Source organism: Lactuca virosa, chromosome 6 (genome assembly GCF_052849685.1).
Source record: "Lactuca virosa cultivar CGN04683 chromosome 6, Lactuca_virosa_CGN04683_v6, whole genome shotgun sequence".
NCBI classification, from domain to species: Eukaryota; Viridiplantae; Streptophyta; class Magnoliopsida; order Asterales; family Asteraceae; genus Lactuca; species Lactuca virosa.
The window spans coordinates 75727353-75740550 of record NC_136431.1 but is presented as its reverse complement, the minus strand read 5'-3'; the positions used below and the strand labels follow the sequence as shown (position 1 = coordinate 75740550).

Genomic DNA, 13198 nt, shown 5'->3' with positions numbered 1-13198 from the left:
CAGGTTAAGGCAAAGTTTGTAAGTCAACTGACTTGGTACATTACGGTACGTGAATGGTTGTTCCGAGCATACACCTTCATCAAGGAAAAAATGAACTAAGCTTGCTGGATTGCTAAGTTCACTGAGGGGGAGATTGTTGGAACCTGGAAGTGAACCTTAGTAATCCTAAGTACATATTCCGAAGTGTGTTAGTTCCGAAAGGAAATGTGATCCGGAACCTGTCCGGAGCTGGAGAAAAGAAGAGGAGAAGTATTTTGAAGATGAACACATTCCGGAACTGATTCTGAAGTCCGGAATGTATGCTGATCCGGATCAAACCTTCATCTCCGGAACAATACTTGTCCGGAATGAAGTCTTTCTGTCTTTAGTGCATTTATTACTTTTGTCTTGTATGTGATGTAACGTTTCATAGGACTTAGTCTAAATTTGATTTAGGACAATCAGAATGTCAGACTTATGTCTTTTTTCCGGTCCTATGTAAACATCTGGGTTAATTCGTTGCAACATTCTCTCCTATAAATAGGAACTTTCAATACAAGTCAACTATGGATCTTTCACTTACTTTTGGCATTTACTCTTATCACATTAAAAACATTCTTCTTATTCTTCATTTATTAACTTTACCTTGATCATTATCTACTTGTTCTCAATTAATGTCTTGATCATTTGTTGAACTGATCATCTAAGACTTGACTGGTCTTTCCAGTCTAGACTTGAACATCCATTATCAAGCAGACATTGATCTCAAGCATTCACTCAAGGTTTGAGTTCTCAAACCTTGTCCCTGCGCATAGATCTTGTTCTCACACTAATCCACTACTGCCCGGAAAATGATTTTTTACCCTCTTTAAACATGAGAAGCAACTTGTAAACTTGAAAACGAAGAAAATATGATGGAAAAATAAGAAATGACAAAAATACCCCCGGGTTACCTCCCGGTTAGCCGCCCCTTTTTAATGTCGTTGGATCGACTTAGACCCCTTAATATGCTTCATTCTAAGTATGTGGGCCTCTCCAATACATCAACCTTTGCGCCACGTATATTCTTTAAAGGGCCCGGTGGGGTTTTTGCTCCCGAATCTTGCACTTGTTCCACCGGTGGAAGGAATTTGGCTTTGGTAGTAGGTGGCTTGGATTTCATATCATCACTCCTCATACGCTTCTTGTTATCAATAAACTCTAAAATCTCCAACACCTCATTATCCATATCAAACTTCTTTGCAAGCTCTTTGGCTTTGTCCCTTTCTAGTTTTCGTGACAAAAGTAACTCTAGAAATTCATTGTTAGACAAGTTCAAACCTTTTTTAGTTGAGGGTTGGATCAAATTAACAAAATTAACAGATTGAACATCAGAAGGAACCTTTTTTGCTTCATGAACATTGAAGTTGATAACTTCACCATCAAATTCCATACTCAAAGTTCCATTGTAGACATCAATTTTTGTTTTAGAAGTTTTAAGAAAAGGTCTACCCAAAAGTATGGAACTTGAACTTGGAGAGTCATCATCTCCCATATCTAAGACATAAAAATCAGTCAAGAAGACAAATTCATCGACTTGCACTAACACGTCCTCTACTACTCCCTTTGGGTGTACCAAAGACCGGTCAGCAAGTTGGATGATCACACCGGTTTTGCTCAATGTTCCTTCACCAATTGATTTGAAAAGAGAATATAGTAGGACATTTACAGATGCACCTAGATCAAGCATAGCTCGGGGTACATAAAGATTCCCCAATTTGCAAGGCACGGTAAAGACACCGGGATCCTTGCACTTCGGGGGCATCCTCTTTTGCAAAACCGCGGATACAAGCTCCCCAATTGTTACGACTTGATTTCCTTTTAATTTCTTTTTAGATACACAAAGATCCTTAAGGAACCTTGCATATCTAGGTACCTGTTTGATGGCCTCGAGGAGTGGAATGTTGATTTGAACTTTTTTGAACATTTGCATGATCTCACTCTCCTCCCGTTCTTTCTTCTTGCTCTTTAATCTTTCGGGAAATGGAGCAGGTGTGGCTTTAGACTCAGTGATGAAGGGCTTATTTTCGATTGTTTTCTCTTCCTCCTTCTCTTCTTTGGTTGCCTCTTCGACCACTATTTCTTCTTCCTTTTGATCAACCGACACTTTTGGACCATCATAGCTCTTTCCGCCTCTCAATGTGATGGCACACACGTTGTGCCTTGGGTTTGCTTCAGTTTGGGCAGGCAACTTTCCTTGAGATTCTAGTTTGCTTACGGAAGTAGCAAGCTGTGAAACTTGTGTCTCTAAGTTCTTTATGCTTGCTTTTGTTTCTTGTTGGAAAGCTTGTGTACAAGTTGCCAAACTCTTCACTATGTCCTCTAAGGACATATTTGATGAACCCGCTTGTTTAGGAGGGTGTTGTGGCTGCCTTGGCTGAAAGTTTTGTGGTGGAAAAGGTGGTCTTTGTTGGTATTGATGTGGTTGACTTGGTTGATAACTCCCTTGTTGATTTCCTCCCCAACCTTGATTGTTGTTCCATCTTTGATCACCTCGTGGCTGCTCATATCCCCTTTGGTTTAACCCAGAATAACCTCCCATGACTTTCGCTTCTTCATAATCCTCATTGAGGGCACATGCCGGTTGGGTGCCCCACTTGAGTACAAATACCGGAAGGGCGGGGTGTGGGTTGCACACCTTTGTCTTTGTCTAGCATCATTACAACTTTTGTAAGCTCGGACAATTGAGCTTCAATTTGAGGAGTTTGGACTTCCTTTACACCTCGGGGTGCATCCATGTACCATTCTTCATCATGACTTGAATGTTTAGAATCTTCAGCCATGTTTTTGATCAAGTTGCGGATTTCAGTGGGAGTCTTGTAGGGTAAATATCCGCCACTGGAGGCATTAAGAAGCCTTCTTTCCATTGGAGTCATGCCTTCAATGAAATATTGGAGGAGCTGGTAGTCGGTGATTCCATGTTTTAGGCATTGGACACAAAGTTTCTTGAATCGCTCCAAATATGTGTGAACAACTTCTCTCTTGTGTTGCTTGATTCCAATGATTTCCCTCCGTAGGGCTGAAGCTTTCATCTCGGGAAAGTACTTATCCAAAAACAACCTTGCAAAATCTACCCAAGTAGTTACTGTCCCTGGTGGGAGGTTATAAAGCCAGTCTTTGGCTGCATCTTGCACTGCGAAGGGGAATGACCTAAGCTTGATTTGATCCTTCGTGACATTGTGTGGTTTCATGCCCACACATACAACATGGAACTCAGTGAGGAACTTGTGAGGATCTTCATTTTCCAAACCTCTAAAGGTAGGGAGTAGGTGGATGTGTCTGGATTTAAGTTCAAGATTTGTGGCTGCTGGATATGTGATGCAAAGAGGTTGTTGAGTAACCTCTTGCCTCGACTACTGACGGAGCATTTGCACGGGTGGTGGGTTTGGAGGTGGATTTCCTCCATGGTTATCTCCCATGGTGTGAGTAGTGGTTGAAGTTTCTGTGGGTGTAGTGTTTGGGATATTATAAGTAGGTAAAGATGGTGGAGTGGTATTTTTGGGTGAGGATGGTTGAGATGAGAGTGATAGGCTTTCTGTTTCGGATGCGGACACACTTGAGAGAGGTATGTCCTCCCAAATGTTGACTACTGGAGGGTTAGAAGATGAAGAAGTCCCGGAGCAAGGTTGCTTCTTACGAAGCTTGGCTTGCTTCCTTAACTTCTTTGCAGTCTTCTCTATCTCCGAGTCAATTGGCAATGGTGTACCTGCACGGAAAAATCTTGGCATAAACAATTAGTAACACCGTGTCCCCGGCAAAGGCGCCAATTTGTTAGGCGTGTCAAACCCAACAAATAAAGGGGTACGATATACTCCAAAATAACACTACTATATTGCACTAAAAGGTAGTACAAGGCAAGTAGGGTCGATCCACAGAGACACGGGACAATTGGTCTATACCTCTTTGCACAAGGTACTATAGTCACCAATAGTAAAGAGAGGGGGGTTTAGAACGCAATGATTAAACAAACAATTAAAAACATAAGTAATCAACTAAATGAGTGAATTAAATTCAGAATTTGTAAGTACTCCAACTCTATGTATGTCAACTTAGCAATGCGATTCCAAGACAACAGGATATTTGCTCAATTCTATCTAAGTTGGTACTTGAAAGTGTTAACAAGCTCTAACACTTCCCATTCACCACATTAATTAACCAAAACAAGCTCTTTGATTAACCCTAACCTTACTAACCTAACCTAAACACGCTCTTAGAATTATATTGAAAGATTGCATTAAACTTAATGTGAATGTTCCCAACAACACCCAATACTCCTCACAAGCTCGGGAGCGTAAGAGTGTGTGAATAAGATTTACACTAAATTCATTCAATGGAAATCATTTTAGTGCTTGTTACTTGTTCAATTTCACAAAACAATTACGGATTTTGTAAAAGAGATCACTTGAATGACCTAAACCTAATTCAAATGGCCAATAAGAATCACAATTAGAATCAAACATTCGATTGAAGCAAAATCAAATTCACTAGATAGAAATTAAAAGCAAACATCAAGTCATATGATTGAAATCACAACTAAGAAGTCAAGACATGAAGTTGGAGAAATAAGTTTTTAGCCACTCATGACTAAAACAAACACAAACCTAGAAATTGAAATTAAAGTCTTAAAAATTAAAATCCAAGTGAAATCCAAGTGTTTTCAAGCAACAATTATCTTCAAAAAGCTCCTAAAATCGCCTCCTAGAACTCCCCAAAACGATCCCCCTTTCTTCTGGAACTGGTTCCCTCCTCTTAGAAAGGAGAAAACTGATTTAAACTGGCGACCACGTTTACACGGCCCGTGTAAACTATAACTGACCATTTACACGGCCGTGTAAATACACAAAAGTAGAATGCTCAAATCGGACAGGTCTTTGAAGTATATTGCCAAAGAGTATGCATTTACACGGCCCTTGTAAACTCAAGGTTTACATTTACACGGCCGTGTAAACTCCTGTAAAGCCAAAATCTTCATTTTCTTCATAACTTCCTCCTCGATGCTCTAATAGTCACGAAACTTCGTCCATATCCCTTATTCATCATCTCAACTAAGATCCTACCTTCAAAAGTCCCTGAGATATCACAAAAGTGTGTGAATGGAATTGCATCATCAAAAATCCCGAAAAATATGCAAAATCCATCAGTTTAGACCTAAATGCAATGTACTTTTATGGATTAAAACTACAAAATGAATGCATGAAATGCATCTAACACCCAGCGTAGTGTTCTAGTACACCCCGTGTACGCACTTCCTCCAGCCTATAAATAGAGCTCATTTTCACTCATTTCTTCACACCTTCTCAACCAATTCTCTTTCAAACACCCCAAACCCTCTAAGCTTTTATGTAGCACCTCCCAGGTGTTAGTAGCGAAGCCCGGAGCACCAGAAATCCTAGAGAAGAAGAGATTTTAGCTGAGAAGTTCTGCCCGCGCAGAGTCTGGTTTCTCGCTAAACCACCTGTAAGTTGAGTTATGCTTACCGTACTTTAAGTATAACTTATGTCTAAGTTCATTATCGTTATTATGTACCTACAAAAAAGATTTATAAGTGATTCAAAGTCGTTATGCTGATTGATCTACTTACACGATAGGTGTCTAGAATGGTGACGTTGGCTTGGTTGTTGGATTTCAGAAAGGCTATACGCCAAAATGGTCCTGCCTCCCAACTGTCCTACATGGCTGATCGGGTTGAATGATTTGTTCGAATTAGATGTTTTAGGTACAGAAAGCGAGGATAACGGGAATGGGTAATCGGGTTGAATGATTTGTTGAAATTAAAGAACTTCATTATTGTGGGTTGAAAACCCTATGTGCTCACGTGACTCCCAAGCCTGACCCACTCAGTTTCTTGTATTGCAGGTAGTAGCACAAGAGCATCAATGTGATGATTAGATAAGAGAATTATAGGTTATAGTCCAGTAGAATAATAGATGTTGTAAGGCCTATGTTATTTTCCGTTTATGCTTATGTACTGTATTGACGATGACATCCCAACGTTTTTAATATAATTAAAATATATTTCTTCGGAAATGCTTTGATAATATCTTGATCATATTTTCAGGAAAAAATTCTGCAATATTACTCTTCAAAAGGATACTCGGATTTTAAATAAACATAAACAAATCGATCTTTTCTGGCTGTAAAACTGAGGATGTCACAAAATAGACATCTCAAGGACAGCTTTATCAAAATGCAACATATGATTAACTACTTATAAATAATTTTGTTCGTAAAAAAATGGAATTTTACTTATTACCAATAATTGGATAACTGAAAAGGGTGTCTATATGGTATAATGTGGTTTGTTTTTAGGCAACCCCTATCATATATACATTTTTTATGAAAATAAATCATTATGTCTTCTGATTAACCCCTTTTAAATCAAAGGAAAAACAATACCGGTAATTTTACCTTATCAAGATCTTGTCGGAAGCTAGTAGTATTGGAATGTTCTTATGTTATTTATTTTATGATAATATATATTGCTTGTGTATTTATCATATTTAAAGTGAATATTTTTAGGTATACGGATTTGACGAGTATCGTGATGAATCTGAAAATGGTTGAGGCAAACATTATTGTATGTGTTATGAAATATAAAAATAGTAGTAGAAAACTAAATTAAAGGTATCGTTACGAGATATTTTTGTAGAATTGGTTGTATTTTGTTTTATGACATTGTTTATATTTGTATGTTTCATGTTCGTTTTATGTTTTAAATAAAATTATATTAGTTGAATATTTATAAATATTTGTATTTTACGTATATCGTATTTGTTAAACTTTAATACAATTTTAATACTAAATATTGCTATAATTATTGTCCTTCGTATGTACACATATGTAAGTAAATTTTTAAAAGACTATCAAATAATTATTATTGCCTTGATATTAATGAGGAATTGACCTTTGACTAACGGTGCAATAAATTTTTGCAGAAAAAGATTTCTTTAGATACATTTTCAGATCAAAAGCAAGTTTTTCCTATACTGATTTATCAGTTTTAGTGAAAAGATAACAGTTTATTCAATATTATCATGGCTAAGGCGGAAGCAGGAAAAAGTGATGGGTTTTGAGCATTACAACATTCCTATGGTGCACATGCAACCCTAATTGCTTTGGATCTAGGTTTTTCTCAAGTTATACATGCAATTCAATTATCCAAAGCTGGAACCTTAATCTAGCATACAATTTTCGGATTTAACAAATAAACTAGGGTTAGAAGATTACTTTTCTTGTTGATAGCTTGATCTTGACCTTCAAGAGCTTAGTTCCTCAATTGTTGCACTTCTAATGGAGTCACAAACACCACAATCAAAGAGGAAGAAGGAGAAAGGTTGTAGAGCTTCACAAAAAGAGTTATGCTGACAAGAGGCGACGAACAATGACATTCAAATTTGGAGATTCGGTATTTTTCAAAGTCTCACCGTGGAAGGGACTTATAAGATTTGGAAAGAGATGAAATCTAAGTCCAAGATTTATTGGGCTATTCAAGGTTCTTCAGAGGATTGGGAACCAAGCTTACAAGCTAGAATTGCCAGACGAACTGGATGGTATTCATAACACGTTCCATGTGTGTTATTTGAGGAAGTTTACTGGAGAAGTTCCCGATATCATTTCACTTTCGGAGTTAAGGATTGATGAAGATAAGAGGTTAATTGAAGAGCCAAAAGCAATTGTTGACCGTAAGACAAAGAAGTTGTGACGCAATATGGTCGAATTAGTGCTAGTGCGATGGAAACATTCGAATGAGCCGAACCTCACCTGGGAGACAAAGAGTGACATGATGAGTCGCTATCCACATATGTTTGTGGGTGCATGATTCCGAGACGGAATCATTCTAAGCAGGAGAGAATTGTAATGCCCGTGTTTCTGGCTAAGCATTATTATGATGATGTAATAGTTAGGGTCAACAATTGTAAACTATTTTATGTAGTGAAGAAGAATTATTTGAGTATTATGTGATTTATGTGCATTATACGTGCTTATAACGATATAATAAAAAAGAAATAAAATACGCTTTTAAAATAAATTAATAATTAGACCCAATATCTTTGAAGAAAGTTGAATTAGTCTTAACAAAGATTCTGGGGATATAAAGAACGCTGAAATCCGACTTATAACGAAGAAGTTATGACCTGTCGAAGTTTCGCGACTAAACCGGCACGATGCCGCATATCGTAAAAAGTGGATTTTTGATAAACTACTCTTTAGACTTAGAGATCGAAACGAAGGTCGTAGTACACGGTAAACCGAGAGCGTGCATATCGAGAACGTCCAAATCTGACTTCGTTTGAGGAAGTTATGATTTTTTAAGATTCCGCGTAACAGTACACAACTCGGAAATCAAATTTTAGATCGATCGATTATTAGACGGCACAATCTAAATGAGAATTGAAGATCTCGTTAATAGGAGCTCAACAATATAAAGACAGTCGAAAACGGACGTCGGATGACAAAGTTATAATTTTTTAACGGACTTTAACTGTCTAAGTTTGTTAAAATATAAATTTAAAAATAAAGTTAAAATTAGCCCACGGAGTCTAAATGAAAGTTGTAGATCATGTCGATACCTATGCGTGGATATAAAAAATGTCAAAAACAGAGCTAGTATGCAAAACTTACGGATTTTAGAAGATAATTAATTTTTGGATTAAACCAGCAAGTGACACGTGGCAAGATCTAGGCCACAACGTCTTCCGCACGGCTTGGAACGAGATCGCGACACGGGGACGGAGTACGCCCAGCGTAGCTCAAAGTACACCCATCATACTGAGTATGTCCAGTGTTAGGCGTGTCAAACCCAACAAATAAAGGGGTACGATATACTCCAAAATAACACTACTATATTGCACTAAAAGGTAGTACAAGGCAAGTAGGGTCGATCCACAGAGTCACGAGACAATTGGTCTATACCTCTTTGCACAAGGTACTATAGGCACCAATAGTAAAGAGAGGGGGGTTTAGAACGCAATGATTAAACAAACAATTAAAAACATAAGTAATCAACTAAATGAGTGAATTAAATTCAGAATTTGTAAGTACTCCAACTTTATGTATGACAACTTAGCAATGCGATTCCAAGACAACATGATATTTGCTCAATTCTATCTAAGTTGGTACTTGAAAGTGTTAACAAGCTCTAACACTTCCCATTCACCACATTAATTAACCAAAACAAGCTCTTTGATTAACCCTAACCTTACTAACCTAACCTAAACACGCTCTTAGAATTAGATTGAAGGATTGCATAAAACTTTATGTGAATGTTCCCAACAACACCCAATACTCCTCACAACCTCGGGAGCGTAAGACTGTGTGAATAAGATTTACACTAAATTCATTCAATGGAAATCAGTTTAGTGCTTGTTACTTGTTCAATTTCACAAAACAATTACGGATTTTGTAAAAGAGATAACTTGAACGACCTAAACCTAATTCAAATGGCCAATATGAATCACAATTAGAATCAAACATTCGATTGAAGCAAAATCAAATTCACTAGATAGAAATTAAAAGCAAACATCAAGTCATATGATTGAAATCAAAACTAAGAAGTCAAGACATGAAGTTGGAGAAATAAGTTTCTAGTCACTCATGACTAGAACAAACACAAACCTAGAAATTGAAATTAAAGTCTTACAAATTAAAATCCAAGTGAAATCCAAGTGTTTTCAAGGAACAATTGTCTTCAAAAAGCTCCCAAAATCGCCTCCTAGAACTCCCCAAAACGATCCCCCTTTCTTCTGGAATCGGTTCCCTCCTTTTAGAAAGGAGAAAACTGATTTAAACTGGCGACCACGTTTACACGGCCCGTGTAAACTATAACTGGCCATTTACACGGCTGTGTAAATACAAAAATGTAGAATGCTCAAATCGGCCAGGTCTTCGAAGTACATTGCCAATAGTCCCGAAACTTCGTCCATATCCCTTATTCATCATCTCAACTAAGATCCTACCTTCAAAAGTCCCTGAGATATCACAAAAGTGTGTGAATGGAATTGCATCATGAAAAATCCCGAAAAATATGCAAAATGCATGTGTTTAAACCTAAATGCAATGTAATTTTATGGTTTAAAAGTACAAAATGAATGCATGAAATGCATCTAACAAATCTCCCCAAGCTTGAACCTTTCTTGTCCTCAAGAAAGAACAAGAAAAATCTAAACTAGAGAAAATAGAATAAAGGAGAGGAAAAGAAAATCAAAGTCAAAACTTTTTCAAACTTAATGCAAGAAATCAAAACAAACATGAAAAAGAATCCAACCCAATTAACCCTGTTTTTGTACCATAGCTGAGAATGTACCTGTCGTGCCTTGATTCAACTTGGCTTTAGTCTCAAATTATATATCAATAGAAATAAGACTTTGGCCACTGCCTAATGCAACTTAACAGAATCAAAGATCACAACATTTGTTCCCACTCAATATCATCAAGTGAATTCATGGAACAAATTATGGCCTTGCTCTCGTGAAATTGTATGTGACAAAACATGCTCAATCATCTTTGTTTCACAAATTATAACAATGACCGACTCCAGCTATTTGTTGATCAACAACAATCTTTTTCTGAAAAAATCTTTTAAAATTCCCTAATATTTACCAAAATTGGTTACAAGTTTCAAACCACTTACTCCAGTGAAAGTAATTAACGTTCAGTCCCAATGTCATAAGTTCAAATCCAAGTCCAAGGGAATCTTTTGGCAGCCAAATATTTTTCCTAAACATATTATTCAATAAAGATATAAACACAAATACATACAAACTTCCTAATTACATTTTCCTACAAATAAAGCTCATGGCTTTCTTTGAAATCCGTGTAACGAGCTTCCAACCAACACATCCAGACCAGATGACCTTAGTGTGCTAGATTTAAAAGGGATCCATCGGGTTTACATGCCCGAACCTCAAAGGCCACAGATTAGCTTTATTTGGTTATTAAGTTCATGACTTTCTATGGAACCCGTGTAGCGAACTTTCAACCCAATCAGTCCCAAACAATTTTGCTTTAGGCGATTAGGTGTAGAACACCCCTCGGAGTTTACTTATTCGAGTTCCAAAGGTTACAGATTAACTTAATAACAATTATTATTATTATTATTATTTTATATATATATTTTTAATTAAGACATATTCACTAACTAAGATTACACATAACACTCTAGTTAATTTATTTATTTGGCCTATTTCTTTATACTTTCGTCCTTGACTTTTCTATTGTGGGACATCTCACGGTCTATTACCGCGAGGGGCTTCTAGACATTTTTCGGGGGACTGAAGTTAACATGCAAAGACCCGTAAGTATAGTTAGAAACTATGTCCCCAAGCAAGGTATATAAAAGGGAATGAGCAGGAAGGACTTTTAGAGCGCTGGAAGGCTCGGGACATTGAGATTTTATATTCTTTTTATGAATTTTTGAATTTGGCATTTTAAGTTCAATTGAGCATTTACTACTCATAAGACCAATCATATGTCCCAAAGAATTGACTCATACCTGCTGTTATGCTCCAATGTTGACAATCTTCTCACTTTATGTTTTGCACAAGTAGCTTCGGGAGGTGTGTTCGTGTGCGATTAACTTGCTTTAAGATTTTTCAATAAAAAGAGCAAGCTAATCTCAAGGCACATGACTCACTTACTAGCTCAACTGTTTTGAAAAGATTCGGTTGCTTGGGATTGGATCAAATTTTTTTATGCAATGCAAAAATTTAAATACAAAATGCAAAGAATAATAAAAATAGAATAGAAAGAAAATCTTTTTGATTTTTGAAAAATTTTCTATGTAGAAAAAGAAAATGAAAATTAACGCAATATGTACAAAATTACATGCATCCTACATGCAACGGGATTTATGCATGGATGGATGCCCCTCCCCAAACTTAAAATAAGCATCGTCCTCGATGCTTGGAGAGAGGCGTAGCCGGCCTATTGAGGGCCAGGCGGTGGTGGATGTCGAGGGAATTGTGAAGGATAATCAGTAGGATAATATGGAGGCCACTGGGGTTGGGATGATGATGGATGCTGTTGTTGCTGGTTAGGAAGCACAAGTACTCGGTGGATATCGCTCATCAAGTGATGAATGTTGCGGTTATGCTGCTCTTGAGCGGCCCACCATTGATCTTGCTCGGCCCATCGCAGCTCTTGTTGGGCCCAACGCTCTTCCTGAAGATTACGGTAGTCTTGAAATTCGGAAGTATTTTCAGCAACACCCGTGTAAATTTCTCCTACCTCCTGCTGTAAGCTCGTGTAATGGTGGTCCAAGCGTGCAAATTCTCCCATGTAAAGATTGTGTTCAGGAAAAGGAATGTGGCGAGATGAGCTGGAAGCACCTGCAGTTGCAGTTGGAGCAGGAGGATTAGGAATGGTGGTTGGAGATCTACGGGTTGCAGTAACACCCAAGTTGGATTGGAGGTGCCAATTGGTAGATGGGATGTCATTGGCTAAGGCTAATATCTTCTTATTTCGGCTGTCGATGCGTAGATATTGCTTACCATCGACGGTCCAATGAACATACCCAATGGAGTTGCGATGGAAAAGGTGCATGATTTCCAAAATCTCAAGTGATAAACGATTACCACCCGGAATTATATTGGTTGGATTGTTCGGTAGATGGAGGCCAAGATATTCAGCTATAATAGAAACCATGCCTCCATAATGAATCTGGCCACCATTGCTCATGGCATTTCTGAGCATTTTCTGAACTACCTAACATCCAAAATGAGGGACTCCCTCGGGCTTGTTAATCATGCACCATAAAACTTCTAATTCTTTTTTTGTTCGCCTTGCTAATCTCTTCTTGAGGAAATAAGAGAGAAGCAATAATCCGGAGGGTGACCTTCAGGACCGGATGAATAATGCTAGAAGCTTTTGTTGTGCCTGACTGATACTCATCTTCACAAGAGATACTTTTCCAAAACCTTCCACAGTTTTGCTCAAATACAACATTTTTTCTGCCCTTTGCTGTATATACATCCCTTTTCGCTTTTGGAGCACCAATAATATCACAGAGAGTATCATCATGAATCTTATGGGATTGATTGAGCACACGGAAGGTGAGGATATGTGTTTGGTAATCGAAGGTGATAGATGACAAGAATTCCAACATGGGTGTTTGATAGCTTACAGCATGGAGATTCAATAACCCTTCCCAACCAATGTTCTTCAAGAGCTTGTGGACACCTTT

General features: G+C 37.7%; 1 protein-coding gene across 1 annotated transcript; it reads right to left on the bottom strand.

Moving 5' to 3' along the window:
* Positions 1 to 991: 991 nt before the first annotated feature.
* Positions 992 to 3209, bottom strand: LOC145121648 (uncharacterized). The gene is made up of 4 exons (XM_079057363.1): positions 2761 to 3209; positions 1934 to 2279; positions 1566 to 1846; positions 992 to 1412 (listed from the first exon to the last, which is right to left on the bottom strand). The coding sequence occupies exons 1-4, from the start codon at positions 3207 to 3209 to the stop codon at positions 992 to 994; spliced, it is 1497 nt and encodes a 498-aa protein (XP_078913489.1).
* Positions 3210 to 13198: the final 9989 nt, after the last annotated feature.

Excerpts from the sequence above, each read along its gene's own strand:
- LOC145121648 (XM_079057363.1), bottom strand. The coding sequence starts at position 3,209 with ATGAAACCACACAATGTCACGAAGGATCAAATCAAGCTTAGGTCATTC. Across the intron at positions 1,847-1,933 it reads TCATGCAAATGTTCAAAAAA|AAATTAAAAGGAAATCAAGT; the intron begins GTTCAAATCAAC and ends GTATCTAAAAAG. Across the intron at positions 1,413-1,565 it reads AAGGGAGTAGTAGAGGACGT|TATGGAATTTGATGGTGAAG; the intron begins GTTAGTGCAAGT and ends TGGAACTTTGAG.